Raw genomic sequence first — 20,564 nt, forward strand, 5'->3', positions numbered from 1 at the left:
GGCATTACACCATCGCCCCTGCTACGAAGATCTGCCGCTGCGTTAGATTCAGGTTTCATATTTATAGCTACCCTCTGGATAACACCAACGTTTTATCAGAACGCGAGGTATTCCACGTAAAAAATCTATATATATATATATATTTTCATAATCGATTTTACGCACTTGTCCCCTTTTGCCATTTTCCCAATGTGGAGTCGGAAGATTTAAAATGATCCTTGCAATGTGTAGATATCCCCCGCAGGTACGGACGGAACTGAAGTACCTCTGATCTTTGGAGGAGCACCTTGGGAGGAAAGAGGGTGCGCGCAATGGATTTTTAAACAAGGGGAAATCTACTAAGCAATGGTTGCAAGTTGAATATTTCCGCGCCTGGCAAGACACCGCTGTCTAAACGGACCGTGAGAGCGGAGCTAGGAGATTTGGAGGCGGACAAGAAACAATACGTTACCTTTTCCCTCTGGATCATTTTCTTACAACAAGGAAGCACCTAATGTTGCATGCAGTGACATTTTTGCACTCCAGTTATTTATCATCACACTGGGATTCAAAGGCACCTCCAGGATTGTGTGCGTAAGGACGCTGGCGGGTCTATCCTCAACTTCTCTCGGGGCTTTAAAACTGTGGAAACAGGTGTATTTCAGCAAGTCAAGATGTCTGTTGTGCCTTCGAGGTTCATATACCTGTAAGGATTCCATCTTTCTATTACTTTCGTTTCTTAAAACACGTACATTCTTACCAATAGAAGTCGCTAAAAGCTACATAGTTGCTACCGTTGACATTCAGGTATGGATATAGCCGTTTATATTTTATGTAATTGCTTGTGATTAACCCCCTCCTCCCTTTTCTCTCTCCAGGTGTTTACATTTTCTGGTCCTCTATTTCCAGCTCCAGGTAGGTTGATTTGATTCTTCTGGTTTTGAACACTGCGTGTGTGTGTGTGTGTGCGTGTGTGAGTGTGTGTGTGATTTTGCTGGACCCATTCTGGATTTATTATGAACAAATACTCATACAATTGGATACAGTAACTATACACTATTTTAGCTTGTGGGTACTTTGCAACCTTGAACGTACCTTGGTTAGACGCGCGTTCTTTTTCTCAGATTTCAGTTACTTTTTAGTGTTACCTTAATTAGATAAGATGAACACAATTCCCTAATTAAAGATCGATGTTTGTTCTTCATCAAACAAAAATACAAGCAAAGTAACTCTACCCTTGTTAAAATATAGTACATTTTATTGTAAGGAAATAGGTTTGGAATGTAGAGGAAACTACCCTTTTGCATCTCGCTAATGAACGAGGCATCCCCGAGTGCACCAGATAAACCCACCGCGCTCAATTGAGCCAGGCAACCAGCATTGAAACAGAGAAAAACTGAGATGAAAATACATTTCAAGGACGTTTAGATAATGAAATGAGCTGTTTTGGTCAATTTCAGACTCATGGATCTAATTTGTAATAATAGTATAAACCGCACTAACTCCGCATCTTTTACGCATTCGATTTATTTATGAACTTGGTTGTCTATAGCAAACGTCAGTAAAAACCCACATTCATTATTATGGAGTGTAACATGCTGCATGGAGTTAGATTTAACTGTTGCCTAATATTTAAAAAATGAATGCGTTTGGGCATGAATGTGTTGGTTATTTTTAGTTCCGTTTATTTGTCATGATGTATTTGGTGTAAATGAATAGCAGATACAAATGGTAGTTTGGAAACCAGCATGTTATATTGTTGGATACAGTGAGAGGCAGCGGTTAGCCCACATCCTGAAATGCTTCCATGCCTCTGTTGTTGGGGTTAGTTTTGTAGTCTAGTCAGTATCATATACCAGGGTTGATGCCAATCAAATCTCTCAGGGATTACAGAGAATTACTCGATTTCTTTCCCCTGTCTCCAATGTAATGCTTATTAAAAGTCAGAGGCTATTTATACAGGGATAAGTAATTACATACAATGTGCCCAATCCCTTCCCCTTGATTGAGGTGATAAGATATCACCTAGTTTAAAATCTTAACATTTCCAGAGTTGCTTCAACAAGTAATCCTTTGCATTGAAGATGAGGATTAAGATTGTCAACAAACCACTCATGCCAAACAAATTATTAAAGGAGAAGCCCAATCCATCCAATGATGCTGCAATAGATGAAGACATAGAGTACAATCCCTCATTCTACCTCTTGGACATCACATCTCTGTCAGAGATGTTCTAAACAAATGGGTCAAGGGATCATGATGATAAAAACCTGGCATTACCATTTCATAATAGAGGGGACATCTTACAAAGACACCCCTCAGCGAGGAAAAAAGCTGGTGGTTTAAAAAAATAAATAAATAAAGAGGAGACAACTGGGTTATGTAAGGGTATGTGCTCTTGTTCCAAAGGAATTGGCAAAAACAACACTAGTGTCAACTCTCTGATATCTCCCCCAACCTAGACAGTAATCACAATACTATAGTTTTAATTGCTTCCCTTATCTGTGGTGATATATATAAATCGATATATGCTTCATGCTTTGCACGACTAATTGCTTCTGCAAAAAAAGAGGTATGTCAGAAGGAAGTCTCATAGAGGCTTTCTTGAAGGAAATACACTTTCGATAGACCAATACAATTGCGCAGCACAACCTCGATGGCATGTATAGTGTTTTGGAAACCTATGTGTGGGGTTCGCAGGTGGTAAGGTGTATCTGAGATGCAAGGGGGCTAAGCTTTCCAGCAAAGATGGTGCCAGACTTTTGAAGTTTCAACCATACCCATTTTCATCCCGCCTTTAAAGAGGGAGACGGCCCCATCATTTTTTTTTGTCGGTTGCGTTTACCTTCGGCCCTCTGCAGCGGCTTGCCTTTGTTTCCTCCGTGTGAAATGCAATTGTCTACAAAACACACCTTTATGTTTGTTTAGAGATGGAGAGATTTGATACAAATCCCAAAGCAGTAGTTATCCTAAAAGTATTTTAGTGAGTGCTGTCTTGGTGGTGAAATTTGTGGGGTAGTATAATAGACAGACCATTTCATTCTAGGGTTGTGGTGAGTTTTGGAAGCTCTATTAAGATGCTCTATTAGATTTGGATGCTCTATGATAGTTTTGAATGCTCTTTTTAGAGTTGTGGAAGCTTTAATGGAGATGTTGATGCTCTATTAGATTTGGATGCTCTATGATAGTTTTGAATGCTCTTTTTAGAGTTGTGGAAGCTTTAGTGGAGATGTTGATGCTCTATTAGATTTGGATGCTCTATGATAGTTGTGAATGCTATTTTAGAGTTGTGGAAACTTTAATGGAGTTCTGGATTCTCTATTGGATGCACTGTTTCTTAGGTATGGAAATATGAGGTGTGTCATAATAACTTCCTTAATGTTCCTCCTCCTAAGCATTGACTAAATTCAAAGGATGTTTGACATAGAGATTTCAATAAGATTGCTTATTGATTAAGATGCATCTTTGTTTTAGGCAAACAATTTAATTTTAGTGTTGTACCATGGCATTGTTGAATACATGTTTCTGATTGGCTTGACGGGGACTATAGAGCGTGCATTATTTCCCTATAACGCACAGTATATTTGCACGGTAGAATTCGATGGCTATAGTTCATTGTTGCATGTTCTATGTTTGAGCTGCTTTTGAATGCAAAAGTTGAATTGAAAACATCATTGGCATTGTTGAATTGAAATTTCATAATAGCAAGCTACGACTGATGGTTTGGTTAGCTAAACCAGCAAGTCTGTTTGTTTGGTTACCACGTCAACTACTGTTGCTATCTAGTGAACTTGCAAGATACTTCAGTGGATGTTGAGCACATTTCTACCGGCAAATGAACACATTTTTAGCAGCAAATGTGTTAAATTAGACCCATGGTATGAAGGGATAGTCAGCTTGGGGCTCTATGTGTTCTCTGGAAAGCAATGCAACTCCGCTAGCGTGTCGTGGAGCACAACTACCACGTCAGTCGCATAGCCCCTTGTTGATTATCCCTTACATTAAACATGATGTACAATTGTTTCATATTTTCAATTCATGCATTTGCAGTTGTTTCTAGACCATCCAAAAGTGTCTATGCTTCTTAGTTGCTTCAATTTTCGCTGACACCTTGCTAACACTACGGGGATTTGTATTCAGATCAGTGGTTTGTTTTCCCCCCTGTGTTAAAGATTTGTTCTACCATGAGCATATTTCCCCTCTCATTCACTAAATGTCATTAATTTTCTGAGGTTAAAACAACAAGGAGTTGGAGTATGTAATGTGTATATAATTAGCCACCTGAGAGAAGCCACATAAAAAGGCAGTTACTATGTAATTACCACATGATACAGCTGGGGAATGGGATCTTGGCGCACATCGAGATTCCAGGGGTTTCGAAAGTATACATTATCCTTCCCATCCACATATGGGTTTGGGTGACAGGGCACACAGGCTGCGTTCATTTTGACGTGTTGTTGAAGTCAGCGATTTCTTCTGTTTTTTTTGGGGGGGGGGCCTGTGCGGAACAGACCTTTGCATTCAGGCTAACAGTGTGAAATATTTGAATGGCGAATTTATGTTGCAAGAGGCTCCCCTCCGAGTGTGTTTCTGTGGTACAAGCTGCCTCTCGCCATCACATCCACATCTCCACTGTGATTTATGGGCCTTACTGGGCCCTCAGGCAGATATTTGTTTGATGATAGCGTAACAGGGATGGATGCTTCAGGTGTATAATTGCTAGTGGCTTGCTTGCTTGTGGAAATGGAATACTGTTTTCAAGATATCCCCGGGCGCATAGACAGCTGCCTCAATACAAAGACATGCAATAATAATGAAGCATGTACCATGTTGTGCTTTTGTTCTCGGTGAACTTCTACAGTGTGTGCCCTTTGAATTTGTACAAGGCCGCACAGTTTCATTACCTTGTAAACATGTCGTGTGGAAGAAACAGGTCAGTTTTAATGTGCAAACGGAATTTAAAAATGTCAGCTTACAACTTCCAAGGTGTTACCTCAGTTTCTGGCCTTTAAGCAGAGCTTCACGACAGAGGCCCTGGTAAAAGCGGGTCTATGACCACCTGTGTCATGTCTTTCTCCTATAGGAATCTCAACAGAGCTCAGCCGATTTCAGGATCTATATTGAGAACCACACGCGGAACCCGGACGACCTGAGCCGGAAGCAGATCCGTATCTACCAGCTGTACAGCCACACCACGGGCAAGCACGTCCAGATCCTGGGCAAGAAGGTCAACGCCAACGGAGACGATGGGGGCAAGTACGGTACGGGAGAATTCCTGTGCACTTCACTTACAGACGCTTCAAGCCAGTTCCCCTCATCAATGGTCTTTATTGTGGGAAACATTTCCCTTGTGAAACAGGATTCATTTAAACCTATTTTGGACCGCTACTGGTCAGAGTTGGGTTTACATTTTTTAATGAGTGAACTTTGACCCTAACTCAGCACCTTACTGATTGCTTGGTTAAGCCATTAAGATTATGAATAGTGTGGGAATTTGAGGCTATGAGCGTGTCCTGCCACAGATAAAGCACATCTAGAGGTACTGTATATATTGTCTGTATTCACTGTGTCTCAGCTGTGTTCCTTACACTGTTCTGGTCGGTGATTATATTGAGGTGGACAATCTGATTGTTGTCATGGAAAGTAATTCTGCGTGATGCCTGGCATAGTTCTTTTCAACTCTGTGGAGGGTTTATCAGTACTTGTCACTGTGGACATGGCCCATTTTCTATTAAATGTTGGGCTGCAGTCTAGACGCATTTGTATGGGAGTGCTTGCCTGTTTGCACTCACATGTATGAGTCGCCAACAAGCACCGCCGGTTGACTGTGTTCAGTCACAGATGCACCGAGGCGAGGTTTCCTCTCGTTGCTTGTTAGAGCTTGAGTGGAAGCAGATTCAATGTTCCCCATGAGGAATTGCCAACCCTGCCCCCTCCCCTCAGCCCCAGTACCTGGCACCTGTGAACTCCCTGACACTGATTTAACAGGAGGCTCGGGAAGACACTCTTCTCTCCTCTCTGCACTAATCCTCACTCAGTCATAACAGCAACCTCACAATGGAGGGTCAGAAAGCATGGCTGAGAAATGGAGCCTCAGCTACTACAAGGTCAGCTACCCCACATATACACGCGGATAAGACAGAGTTATAATTCTCCCCAGGCAGCAGAGCTGGGCTAGAGAATGTGTCACATGCAATCCCACATAATTGATGTCACCATTTGTCCGATAGCATCTTATGTATCTAAATGCATAGTCACATTTGTTTTAAAAAATCCACGTGAAACAGGCAGCAGTAGTTATTTTTTTTAAAGGCAGATGTTGCACCTGTAGTTTCTGGTTGCAATTGGAGTCTCCAGTGGTACATGCATAAGTCCGAGGCACAGTCGTTTGGGATTCAGCGCTGAGAATGCTGTGGGGTTTCTTATTAAGCTTGGCCGCAGTGAGCGACACTAAACCCTCTTCAACCCGGGATATCACGGTACAGCTTGCTTTTTTCCATTGTAGTATGAAAGGGATGGAAGAGGGGCAGCTAAGTGTGGACTTGTGTCTGTCTCTGTCTCAGCTCCTCCAACTCCTCTCAGGAGCGCCAATGTGTTTCTCAAACCTGTGCATTCAGAGAAGTCTCACCAGTCATTTTATCCTCTTTGCTCCCTGGTTGAAAGGGCGGGATGTCTTCTTCCCTCTCTCTCTCAACGTCAGTTCTGAGATGAGTTTCCCACTCACCTACAAGATTGTTTTACAGGACAATTTTGGAGAACCCCCCCCCCCTCCCCCGTTCCCTTGAGTGCCACTGAATAGGCCAGTGTGTTAAACAAATGGATCATCTTTAACTTTTTGATTGAGTGAGCACAGACTAAAGAGAACCTGAAACCTAATCCCGAGGGAGCGTAAACCGCTCCAAAATGTTTGGCAGATCTCTTGCCCGCGAGGAGCGAACAGAAACAAAGGTGACCCCACAGGGGTTAAGGTTGTGCCAGAGCAAAAGATGCCGCCGGCGTGCTTGTTTAGAATGGGTCGTTTTCAAAATGTTTATGAGGCTAAAGTTGTATATTTGTTATTCTGTGGAGATGGCGAAGTCAATTATAGAGTATATTTCATGAACCAATAGTTATTATCTGTTTCAAATGGTCTGTATCAATCAGCTTACAATCAACTTAGTGAATGTACTGTAAGTGGCTGAAAGTATTCATTAAGTAAATGTGTTTCTCCTTCACCTTGTAGCTCTTCTTGTTGTCGAGACGGAAACCTTTGGGAGCCATATTCGAATAAAAGGGAAGGAGAGTGAGTATTACATCTGTATGAACAAGAATGGCAAAATAGTTGGAAAGGTAAGCATCTCCTTGGTCGTTACTCTCTTGCTAGAGAATGGGGCAAATCTAACCCAAGGAAATACATGTTTTGCCTAGTGCCAATAACAGATTCTTTGAGTGATTCCAGTGGATGAAGCCATTACTATAACTAACATTAGAACAAATACTTTTACACAATAAGTTTTTATTATTATTATGTGTGATAAAGATCCTCTTTAAAGGGGGAATCTACAGTTGCTACATCTGTTGGGACTTCTAAATGAATTACATGTACACATTGATTCTTGAAGAATATAGATTTGTTACCGAAACTGTGGCGGTTATTTTTTCCAACTGTGGATTTACCCTGTAAGGATATTTTAGCAAGACTAAGACATACATCGCTGTGCAATAATAAGACATAAATAGATGACAACTATTTATTTTTTTTAAAACGCTATATCCACAAATGTTTCGCATTTGTGTTTGTGATTGCTTATGAGTTCCTTCATATGTGTGTAAAATATTACTCTTATCAGATTTTTTATTTTTTCGTCATTTTTAAAATGTAATTTGTTAATGTTTTTTATTTTTCATTTTTTTTTTTTAGCAAAACCCCTATATATCCATTGTTAAGCTGGAACGGAATGTTTGTATCCTATATATTTGTCTGTGATATGTGGTTGTCTCAGCTAGCTATCTTAAAAGTAACGCACTTACTATAAGTCGCTCTGGAAAAGAGCATCTGGTAAATTACTAAAATGTCAAATGTAAATGTTTTACATACCGACCTCATATTACTGTATTTATTTATTTCTATATTTCAATATTGATGTCACAAATGTATCATTTGTACAGTTCAATTTAAAAAAAAAATGTAGTTATTTGTTACATTTAACTGTGTAAAACCAAGCAGCACTACTTATTTCTCAGAGCCTGGTGGATGTAGGCCGTCATTGAAAATAAGAATTTGTTCTTAACTGACTTGCCTAGAAAAATCAAGGTCAAATAAAAAAATATATAGCGTTTTGGAATGAAAATATTCTTATGTTCACTTGCCGAACATACAAGCCAGGATGGAGAGTGCTTTTCTCAGTGTACCCCTGACAGAAATCTTTTGATAACTCACTGGCATCCTGTTACGTAACCTGTGCTGTCCTTTTGATCCTCCACCAGGTCAATTATAGACTGCAATCGTCACAATGCTTTGACAGGCTAATGGCCTCATAGCAGCATTGCCATTGCAATTATACCTCTTGTTCACCAGGTGGCGCCATGTAAAATAGCAGCAGCTAGGGAAAAAGTACCCAAATGTCATACTTGAGTAAAAGTAAAAATACCTGAATTGAAAATGACTCAAGTAAATTTGAAAGTCACCCAGTAACATTTAACTTGAGTAAAAGTCTAAAAGTATTTGGTTTTAAATATACTTACGTATCACAAGTAAATGTAATTGATAAAATATACTTAAGTATCAAAAGCAAAAGTACAAGTATAAATCATTTAAAATTCCTTTTATTAATGAAACCTGACCACATCATTTTCTTGTTCTTTTGATTTATGGATAGCCAGGGGCATGCTCCAACACTCAGACATAATTTACAAACGAAGCATGTGTTTAGTAAGCCTGTCAGATCAGAGGCAGTATGGATGACCAGGGATGTTCTCTTGATAAGAGTGTGAATTGAAGACCATTTTCCTGTCCTGCTAAGCATTCAAAATGTAACGAGCACTTTTGGGTGTCAGGGAAAATGTAATGAGTAAAAAGTACATCATTTTCTTTAGGAATGTAGTGAAGTAAAAATGTAAAAAAAATAAAAAGTACAGATACCGAAAAAAACCCGACTTAAGTAGTACTTCAAAGTATTTTTTACTTAAGTACGTTACACCACTGAATAGCAGCATGTACACTCCCCTCCGTATTTATTTGGAAAGTGAAGCTAACATTTACAAATTTGTCTCTTTACTTCATCATTTTGGATTTGGGATCAAATGTTTAATTTAAGGCGACAGCATGTCACCTTTTATTTGAGGGTGTTTTTATACATGTCTAGTTAAAAGTTTAGTATTTGGTCCCCTATTTCTAGCACGCAATGACTACATCAAGCTTGTGACTCTACAAACTTGTTGGATACATTTGCAGTTTTTGGTTTTGTTTCGGATAATTTCTTCCCCAGGGGGAACTAGTGAATAGTGTATTGTGTAATTTTGGAGTCACTTTTGTTGTAAATAAGAATAGAAGATGTTTCTGAACACTTCCACGTTCATGTGGATGCTACCATGAATATGGATAACCATGAATTAATCCTGAATAATGATGTGTGAGAAAGTTAGAGGAACAAAGATCATATCTTCCAAAAATGCTAACCTCTCACCATTTCCAATACCAGGGGAGGTTAGCATTTTTTTGTGAGGTGTGATGTTTGTTCCTTCACTGTCCAAATGCAGCTTAACTGTCCAAATACATAAGTATGGAAGTGTATATCACAAAAATGTATAATTATTTTTTAAATACAAACATAGTTTAAAACTGAGAAAAGCAAAGTTTGAAATGTCTAGTAAGGTGTATGTGTCCTTACAAGAGCCATACCAGAAACACAATTTAAAAAGGAATGAAAAACAACTTTATGCAACTGTAGTAGTTCCATCTCTTTCTGGCTTATATGACATACAGAAATGTTTCTTTGGCAGTAGGTAAAATAGGTTTCCTTGATGGTTTGCCATTGTGGAATGCGGAAGTAGTTTTTTCACAGTGTTGGGAAACCAGGTGCTAAGTGTCTAAAACCATGTTGTTTCCCCTTGCAGCTCAATGGAAGGAATCAGGAGTGCGTCTTCGTGGAAGAATTCTTGGAGAACAATTACACAGCTCTCGTGTCGGCCAAGTACAAAGGGTGGTACCTAGGCTTCAACAGGAAGGGGAGGCCCAAAAAAGGATCGCGGACCACACAAACACAACAGGAAGTGCATTTCATGAAACGCCACCCGAAGGGCAAGGTGGACCCACTGGAAGAGTTCCGTTTCACTACAGTAACTAAGCGGACACGAAGGGCGCGTCGCTTAAAACAGAACCCCGAAACTAACTGATGGTCCCATGGGACATCAGACACACTGTTTTCCCAAGGAAATCACGAGATTCTTGCCTTAAAAACACCTTGAAGACTTTTGTAAAAAAAAAAAAAGAACGACGACAAAAAAAGAACAAACATTTCAAAGATGTTTTATTTTTATATTTCAGGAACGTTGAACATCTCCCAAATGTTGGGTGTTTCTGGGTTGTTATAATTATTATAATGTGTCTTATTTTATTTATATCGGATAACTAAGGATGACAAAGGGCCCTTATTGCTTATCTTCGGCTCCTTTGAATTGCAAACTGAAGGCATATTTCTGACAATGAGGGTGGGTAGCATGAGTTTATAAATGTTATAAAAAGAAAGCGCTAGATTTTATTGGAATACCTGTCGGTTTTGTTTGTGTCACCCCCCCCCCCCCGACAACACGGATCCCGTATTTCTACTGGAATCAGACGCCGGGGAGACGAGACGGAAAGAGGTGACAGTGGCAGGTGACACAGTCTACCTAGATAACTGTGCAGCTTTGAGTGCAATATTTGACAGTGCCCACTCTCCCTCCCCCAACTCTCCCTCCGTGTTGACACCTTCTGCCTGAATCGTTGCCTACTCTGGATGGAATGCGCTGAACACGTTGTGTACAGTGTGATTTCCTTGACATTTTTTTTGTTGTACAACTGATGATTCAACATGCTTTGACTAGCCAGGCATCAGACAGACGGGGTTGTAGTTTTGTTTAACCTGAGTTGATGTGGCTCAGAAGTTAACTGGCTATTACGATGGGAAACGTAATATCACACCTTTAGCCTTACGTGTCTTACTGTGGTAGAAAGTTGGAGAAAAAAAGCCTAATGAATACTGGACAGCTTTTGAAACATTGCCTTATATGATGTTATCTGATATACTTCAGAATCATTTTTTTGACACAGAGCAAGCTTTCTGTTATTATTAACATCTGCATCCACCAATTTTGCCCTGCTTTTCATAGGCCTACAACCAAAAGGTGGATTGCATTTCTGGTTGTTCATGGTGCACCCCAAGCACCCATGTTCAAAGAGACATCCCAAAAACTGTTCATCTTTAACAATGTGTTCAACCAAGCCAGTTATAATGTCGAGAGCACTGAATTGTTCAAATGTGTACTTAGACAGGTATAGAGTCATCCTATCCACCCACTGTCTCTGTATTGTAAGACCTAACTCTCAAACCCTGAACCCGTACAACCAGAAATATGCTTATTTTGGATTCAGGAAACAGACTGCAGCCATTACTAGACCTGACAACCAGGGGAGTTGTGATCCCTACAGAACATTGTAGATCATTACCATTGATGACAAAGTTCAGCCTCTATTCCAGGGTAGAGCTGTAGTAGCCTATATATTTGTCTACCAACTGACAGATTTTGTATGAGATGCTACTAACATCATGACACATTTATGTTTTTTTTTTTTTTTAAATGTATGCAAAACAATTTTATGACTATTATAAGATATTTATTGCCTTTCTTTGTAAATACAATGTGATGAATTTATTTGGCCTCTGTTAATAAAATGAGGACTATATTTAAAACCATTTTTCTATGTGTTTACTTGTCCTGGTATTATAGTTGAGGGGCAAATGCATGCCTTTTCTCTCCTACACACTGGGGTTATATAAATTCACCAAATGCATTTTCATATACTATACAAACCTAAACGTGTGAAGGCTGCTTTTAACAGCAGTAGATTTCTAGGTTGAGAAATGTTGCATTGCGGAATCATTGTAAGAGCTATTCTAAGGATTGGAAATGTGTTGTAAAGTCTGGCACGTTTACTATAACCTAACCATGAACTTTGATAGTACATTAGCTGTGTCTGTGCCAAGACGACATCCAACAGAACTTAGATATTTGTAGTTACTCACCGGGCAGTGGTACAGATGTCAGTTCAATGTATAGTTTTGATTTACATTTGGTTGAGTCGTCAAGTAACGTGACTTCAACGCGAAGTCCACCACACATTTCACCATGTCATTTGATTTAGGTTTAAAGGTTGGTTGAAAAAAAATAAATACGAAATTCCCTTACGTTGATGACAAATCCACCTTATTCAACGTCAACACATTTACATTTTGAGGTGAAATGACGTGGAAACAACATTGAGTCAACCAGCTTTTGCCCAGTGGGTAATTCTCATCATGTCTTTAATATTCTGATCGAGTTTATGTTTTTAGGAACAGTGCCTGTATGTGCACTGTGTACAACTGCTAAATCGTATTGGGACTGTAAGGCAAGTTTGTGTACAAGGAACAAAAGTAATTTGAATTTGGTCCACTTGATACGAATATAATAGTTGATTCATCTAACGTCTGGGTTTAGATGTGGGCTTGTGCAACCTTTCCCATTACGCAAATTGCTATCATAGCTGAAATGTCCTAAACTTCCATGGGATGTTATGCAGACATTAAAATCAAGGCCGGAAACCAGCCTGAATGGAGTTTGTTTTACATCTCCTAAGAAGTTTGTCATAATTCAAAATGTGGAAATATGAAGAGATATTTTCTGTAGCGAGTGTTGCAATTGGCACCTTACTGGCACAACTACTGTATATTAAAGAGGATATTTTGCCATGAGGCTGAAAGACATGGAGTGTTGAGAGAATAGCAGAGAGTTCTCTGCTGTGAACTCTCTGCTAATTCTGTAGTTTCACGCAAGTATTTTTTTTAGAAATGCTATAACTGAACCTTGTGTTACTCTACTACAAATGATGCCCCTTTTATATAATGTTGGGAGCTTTCTCTTGGCAAAAGCGTTTGAGACATTTCTCCTACTAAAAAACAGGGTGAAGGAATGTGGAATAGTATGTCTTATAATGTTGTGCGCTGGAATGGTGTTTACAGTAACCGTCAGACTGAAAGATGGCAGTTTTGAAGAAAAAACTTATTTTGTTTAACTTCCTACTGATGTTATCAGACACACAGCAGTCTGCCTAGCCACCTAGCTATACCAGATGAAGACGCTATTCCGTCATTGGATTTAGAGGTCTCATACATGTCTCATGCTCTGTCTGCTTTTAAAAGTACTATTTTACATGAAGTTTCTCCTTTAACACCATGTCTAGGTAAAATATCTCATTACTCAAACCAGAACTCAGAGAAACTAGTATTCCATTCATTTAGAGTATGGTTTTTAGGGATGTTCAGTCATGCATTGCAATGTCTCATGGCCAATTATTTTCATGTGCGATACTCGTGCAATACTCGTACAATTGAATTATGGAATCCCCTAACAGGTTCATACAGACCAGGGTGAGAAATGTAACAATTTAATATATCTGAATACAGATATTGTGCCTGTGCAAATTACTTACAGAATAGCAATGATGAAAGAATGATATGTATATTAATAATGTCCCTCAACAACTTGTTATGATAGAGAGAGAAGAGAGATAGAGGTTGAGGGTTGTCTAAACGAGCACCAATGGTAACAAATGTATTGAACCTTTCGGAATGATAGGAAGACATTTTGAATAAACCTCCTGCCAATCCTTTATTTGAGTTAACCATTGATCACTGTAGGATAGCCTTGGAACTGAATCGATAACTTTCAAATGAAGCATGAAATCCTCTTTCCAAATGTCTTCCGCAGGGAACTGAAACTCTAAATGCAGTAGCGGCAATAAGAGTTTATTCCATTATAAGATATTTTCTTTTCATAGTGAAAAAAATGTATAAATTATTCTTTATTAACTCAACGCAGCTCCTAACATCATCCATCAACATATAACAACATATTAAGAATGGCATTACAACGGCCTCTGTCACTGTCTTGAGAAAATCTGTTCTGTTTGTGGTGGCACATAAGTCGAACAAATGTCAGTGGAACAACCAAAGTGTTCCTCAGAATTCAAGCATCAGCAACCGCAAACTTAATAAGAAGCCCTGTCAACAGAAATTTGGTGGCACACTATTTGAGACATAGAACCACCTTTGTCTCTCGAAGACTACTTAACTTGCCCTCAGGTTAGAGAAAAACAAAGACAAACCAAAATGGTACCCAAGCTCTAATATAGTCATTTTACATATGCCATTTACTGTAGATCTATGTCACGTCATTTACCATCAAGACACCGCAGTCTTTCTTATTCTAGCTAAACGTTAAACCGCACTTGACTGGTCTTCTTTTATGAGTGAAAAATCCACTGGGGGAACATTTTGTGATTCTCAATGTTTTTAATGTTTGTCTTTGAATATACAGCTGAGCAGTGTTTTTACAGGATTATAAATCTGCTTATATACTATTTTTTGTTGAAAATCGTCTGTTTTCTTTGAATAATAGATTTTCATGTAGTCTTTTGTGCCTAGGCAGCGGGTAGCCTAGTGGTTAAGAGCATTGGGCCAGTGACCAAAATGTCTCTGGTTCGAATCCCAAGCAGACTAGGTGAAGAATCTGTCGATGTGCCCTTGAGCAAGGCACGTATCCCTAGTTGCTCTGGATAAGAGCATCTGCTAAAATGGAAAATAATGTAGAAACGAGCAAGTGATGTTTTGGGGTCTTCTTGAAGTGTAGTTGCTTTAGCCGTTGACCCCTACTAAGTGGTTCGTTTGAGAAATATTATTCTATTGATAGATTTTTTTTATGATAGATGATATAGAGTACATGTAAAAGTGTTAATTTGATGTATTACATTATTTATTTAATAAATACCTACATATACAGTGCCTTCAGAAAGAAGTCACCCCCTTTACTTAGTCCACATGTTGTCGTATTACAGCCTGCATTTTAAATGTATTAAATTGAGATGTTGTGTCACTACACACAATACTCCATAATATCGAAGTGGAATTTTAGTTGTAGAACATTTTCAAAATGTATATAAAATTGAAAAGCTGAAATGTCTTGAGTCAATAAGTATTCAGTATTCAACCCCTTTGTAATGGCAAGCCGAAATAAGTTCAGGAGTAAAAATGTGCTTAACAACCCCCCCCACACACACCGACACACACACACATACATACAACTGTCTGTAAGGTCCCTCAATCGAGAAGTCAATTTCAAGCCCAATTTCAAGCCCAAATTCAACCACCAAGACCAGGGACATATTTCAAAGCCTCGCAAAGAAAGGCACTGATTGGTAGATGTGTTAAAAATAAAGAAAGCTGAATTTCCCTCTGACCATGATGATGAGGCATCAATACACCCAGTCAATATAAAGATACAGGCTTCCTAACTTTCTGTAGAGGAAAGAAACTGCTCAGGGATTTCACCATGAGGCCAATGGTGATTTTAAAATAGTTACAGAGTTTAATGGTTGTGATATGAGAAAACTTTGGATGGATCAACAACATTGCAGTTACTCCACAATACTAACCTAAAATGACAGAGTGAAACGAATGAAGCCTGTATATAATAAAGCTATTCCAAAACATGCATCCTGTATGCAACAAGGCACTAAAGTAATACTACAAAAAATATGGCAAAGAAATTAACTTTACGTCCTGAATACAAAGTGTTGTTTGGGGGAAATCCAATACAACACATTACTAAGTACCACTCCCCATCTTTTCAAGTGGTGGCTGCATCACGTTATGGGTATGCTTGTCATCGACAAGGAAAATGTAGTTTTTTATGACAAAAATAAATGGAAGCTAAGCACAGGCAAAATCCTAAAAGAAAACCTGGTTCAGTCTGTTTTCTAACAGATACTGGGAGACAAATTCACCTTTCAGCAGGACAATAAACTAAAACACAAGGCCAAATCTACACTGGAGTTGATTACCAAGACGATATTGAATGTTCCTGAGTGGCCTAGTTAGAGTTTTGTCTTAAATCGGTTTGAAAATCTATGGCAAGACTTAAAAATAGCTTTCTAGCAAGGATCAACAACCAACTTGACAGAGCTTTAAGAATTTTTAAAAGAATAATGGGGCAAATATTGTACAATTTAGGTTGCAAAGCTCTTAGAGACGTAGTCAAGCTGTAATCACTGCCAAAGGCGTTTCTAACATCTATAATCTCAGTGGAGTGAAAACTTATCTCATCAAGATATGTGTTTTTTTTCCATACATTTTTCATAAATGTAATAATTTTTCTTCCACTTTGACATTAGAGTATTTTGTGTAGATCATTAACCAAAAACAACAAATAAATCAATTTTAATCCCACTTTTTAACATAACAAAATATGAAAAAAGTATAGGGGTGTGAATACTTTCTGAAGTCAACTGATCCTAGTTTTGTTGTTGTTATATACCGGGATTTTATTTTAAAACTGGGATTTTGTATTTCCGCAATGATCTCTTTGAGGCACTCCAGGCTTTGGCCCTTCATGCGTATCTCTTCACATCCTTGGCAGACACAACCTGCTGGGTACCCCCCCTGAGGAAAAAAGGGACCTCCAGAAGGACTTCCATAGTCCATAGTCCTGAATACCCCTTGTCCCCCCCAATACTCCCCCCTCCTCCCCTCCCACTATCAGCAGCTGCCAGGTGACACACCTCATTAACTTCCCCTTTCTCCTATTCTCTTCGGCCTTCATTGTCTTGAGATATGAGATGAGCCTTTGTTGGGAGTTTTTGCCCTTTTTTCCTCGGGCAGTGGAGGGCCCATAATTAGTGCTTTGCGCTGGGCGTACTTTCTCACAGGGCTACGACACAATTAATCAGCATTTTCCCACCAATGGGTAAAAGCCCCTTGACTCTTTCAAGGCCAAATCTAAGCCTCTTCAAAGGAGTGATGCCTTTTGGCCATCAGATCATCTAAGCACCACTAGAGCAAGTGAACCGAGGTTTTGAGCGAGGGTCACAAGAGTAAGTCTAACTGGATATATACGACTTCATGTTCCGATCATGTACCGCTACTGGTGCTCATATTTGTCACATTTCTTTCTTCTTTTATTTGATAGCTCATTTTATCTCACTAAATATAGTGTCAGATTTGATTATATTATTAGGAAGCAGGAATAACTCCATACATGGCCAGAGAAACAAACTAACAAACAGACAGTACACAAACAACAAATACAAAAATATGATTTAAAAATAATAATATTACAGTATTACAAGCAGCTCGTCATTAGAACATTATTACCTGTGTGATAACTGAGTAAACTATCTAAAAATGTAATTAATTTGTCGTGCTGAGGGATTAGCAATTTTTGAGGTTGGTTCATTATGAAAAAATAATGATGCATTAATGATGCACTATGCATTATGTGTGTTGAATGCTGTAACAATACAAAATTAAAACAATTCATAAAAGTCAAATGATGGTATTGATCGCCCATTATTGATGACCACTTATTAACTATCATTTATTCACATTACTTTAGTTTAATAAAATATTTAAGTTGTTGTGAATATTACATTTGTTTTATATGATGACTTTATTATTTAATTTCCATCATCGTATCTCTATAGAGCTGATGCCTATGCTGTCTGACAAAATCAGTATTTTAGTAGTTCATCAAAATAAATAAGGCATACTTCTGTGACTGCCGAATAGCAACTATCAATCACTTAGATGTATTTTCAGGTAGAGATACCTTGCGAGGGAACTGCTCTCTATCTCTCTTGTTCGCACATTCTTGTCTCTTTTAAATAGCAGGCTTAAAATAAACAGACCGGACAAGTAGGCGCGCAATGGATTATGGTCATTGTAGTTAATTGCCATGTTTTCTGCGCAAAATTATGTAGAACATTGACCCGTTGGAAACTACAACACTCTACTTACTACATGTCACAGTTTGGGCTTGATTTGATTTATCTCTAGAAAAACTGTGCAATGTGTGAATTGAGCTCACAGAAAAAAAGAACAAAATGGAATTCAAATAATTGAACCGATGTTAGTAAATGAGTTGTTTAAAAACCGAAAACGTGGTTAATTACTCAGCACTACTAATTTGAGGTTACTTACAGTATATTTGTGGCCCCTCAAATGTTGGGGGTGAATGAGCTGAGGCCACATGGTTGTTTGTTAATCTACTTAGAGACAACCTTGTCCTGTTAGCCTGATCTACATAATATTATACAGTATATCAGTTTATCAGTACTCTTGTTTTCAGGTAGTGGCATAAAAATGTGTAGCTGTCTTTATTGAGCAGTTATAGCAAGATCATTTCAATTTTACACATCCTAGAATATATGTGCTGTGTTTTTTTATGAGTTATAGAACATTCATATTTGATACTCATAAATATCTGACAGAGTATAGGCTTTGTCTTTCTAAAGACAATGATAGTGGCAAGTGAGGTATTTATTTTTTAAATGTAACAAAGTAGGGTCCATCTCTGCCTTCCCAACATACAGCAGGACGTGGACCCAGGACCCTCTACATTGTGAGTTCCAGTACCCATCTGTCTCACTCGCATTATCACACTGATAAAGCGTGTGAAGCAGATGAGATCAAGTCAATATCCTCTTGCTAATTTCCGCACTGTCACCTGGCATAAAAGCCCATCATCGGTCACTGAACTTCACACTCTGCACTTTCAGGCCCCGTGGGACAACACTGGCCTATTGTGACTGGTCAGTCCCTGTAATAATGAATCATGGGACTGGGTTCTGCCTGGAGAAGATGGACACCTCCCAAACCAAGATAGAGGAAAGGCCCAGAGACATAGGGAACAGAAGCAACTGGCAAGAAAGAAAGATTCCCAGACCTTTCACCTGAGGTCGGAACTCTGGTCCTCGACTGCTGATCTGACATATGTTTTCGTAATACAAGACAAGCACTCTGTCATTGTGGCCGCTCTCCAAAACTAACGATGTCAAGTGATTCCCTAATAAAATCCCCTTTTTAAAATGGAATGAAAGACCCAAGAGGGGGAGGCCGGGTAGGGTAAAAAAGAGACACAAACATTGAGATAAAAAGCCAAACACAAACCAAATTGATGATTTTGTCTGCCAAGCCTCTCGCCACTATCATATCATTGTACACAGAGAAAAGGGCTCACTTTTTATTTACTCTGGTGGTTATTGCCAGAATATTGCTTTTAATTGCTGTCCTGGATTTCCCGCTACCGTAAAGGGGAGTCAGAGACGATTAATCAAAGTAACAGAGCATAATGATGTCTGGGAATGGCCCCGAAGCCCAGGTCAGGGGTTGGACAATGTGAACATTCAGCTACTTAGCTTCCTTTGCTACTTTGTGACAAAATCTGTTTACCCAACACCAATTAAGATGCCTCTCCGTGCGCTGTGGTCAATGGGTTTGACGAAGGGGGTCGTCCAACGACTTGACATGTCCCTGAGCACGAACAAGCTGGCCTGTGTCCTCGCCCTGATAATTGGTGTCCCTTGCAACGTGCCGCTTCCCAGGGTTGTCCTTTGTGTCCCCGTGGAAGTCCTAAATGAGGGGAATCAGGGATTTAATGGGACTCCTGTGAGTTTTAAACAAACAGAGGGTGACCCCCTACTGTTCAGCATGTTGCATAGAACAGCAGGGAGCCCACAGGCTTTTGCTCGGAGCAAGCGACCATGGGGCCCGAGGCCTCTTGTCTAGTCCCATTGTGCATGGGATAGCCTTTCAGGTTCTATATGCCAACAGTTGTTGTAGGGAGCACCGAGGTTTGTTATCCTGTTGTGTCAATCTGTACAGGGAGTGTTTGTTTAGAGATGGTATTGTGTTTCAATTGAAATCGTATAGACCGTATTGCCTCTAGAACAAACACAAACACACACGATAAACAATTTAAGAGTTTATTTCCGAAACATTTTTATCTTCACATTTGTGTTTTTTACATTTTTTATATCAGAAATGATTGCTTATGGGTACCTTCATGTGTATGTAAAATAGATGTTAATGAAAATGTGTTTTTTTTTGTTGCAAAACTCTATATATCCATTGGAATGGAATGTTTATATCCTCTATATTTGACTGTGATAGGTGGTTGTCTCGCCAAGCTATCTTAAGATGAACGCACTTACTGTAAATCACTCTGGATAAGAGCATCTGCTAAATTACTTAAATGTCAAATGTAAATGTTTTACATACAGATCTCACGGTATTGTTTTGAATTATTTCAATGTTTTAAATATTGATGTCACAAATGTATCATTTGTTACATTTGACTGTAAATCCCACCAGTACTACCTCATTGAGAGGGAGGTGGATATGTAGAATTTTGCAAAAAAACATGATTATTTGTATCTCTGAAATTAAACCATCAAGTGATAGTTTTTAAACAAATACATTTCTGGAATTGAACGACCTCATACCATGACTTTTTCATCATTTCTTTAAACAACA

At 39.0% G+C, this 20,564-nt stretch overlaps 1 protein-coding gene across 1 annotated transcript; it reads left to right on the forward strand.

Annotated features, from left to right (window-relative positions):
• Positions 1-88: 88 nt before the first annotated feature.
• On the forward strand, positions 89-11,822 carry LOC139390691 (fibroblast growth factor 18-like). The gene is made up of 5 exons (XM_071137994.1): positions 89-685; positions 858-894; positions 5,063-5,240; positions 7,202-7,308; positions 10,075-11,822. Exons 1-5 carry the CDS (start codon positions 654-656, stop codon positions 10,351-10,353), a joined length of 633 nt encoding a protein of 210 aa, XP_070994095.1. The 5' UTR covers positions 89-653; the 3' UTR covers positions 10,354-11,822.
• Positions 11,823-20,564: the final 8,742 nt, after the last annotated feature.

This window comes from Oncorhynchus clarkii, chromosome 31, assembly GCF_045791955.1.
Source record: "Oncorhynchus clarkii lewisi isolate Uvic-CL-2024 chromosome 31, UVic_Ocla_1.0, whole genome shotgun sequence".
Classification (NCBI taxonomy): domain Eukaryota; kingdom Metazoa; phylum Chordata; class Actinopteri; order Salmoniformes; family Salmonidae; genus Oncorhynchus; species Oncorhynchus clarkii.

Excerpts from the sequence above, each read along its gene's own strand:
- LOC139390691 (XM_071137994.1), top strand. The coding sequence starts at position 654 with ATGTCTGTTGTGCCTTCGAGGTTCATATACCT. Across the intron at positions 686-857 it reads CCTTCGAGGTTCATATACCT|GTGTTTACATTTTCTGGTCC; the intron begins GTAAGGATTCCA and ends TTCTCTCTCCAG. Across the intron at positions 895-5,062 it reads TCCTCTATTTCCAGCTCCAG|GAATCTCAACAGAGCTCAGC; the intron begins GTAGGTTGATTT and ends TTTCTCCTATAG.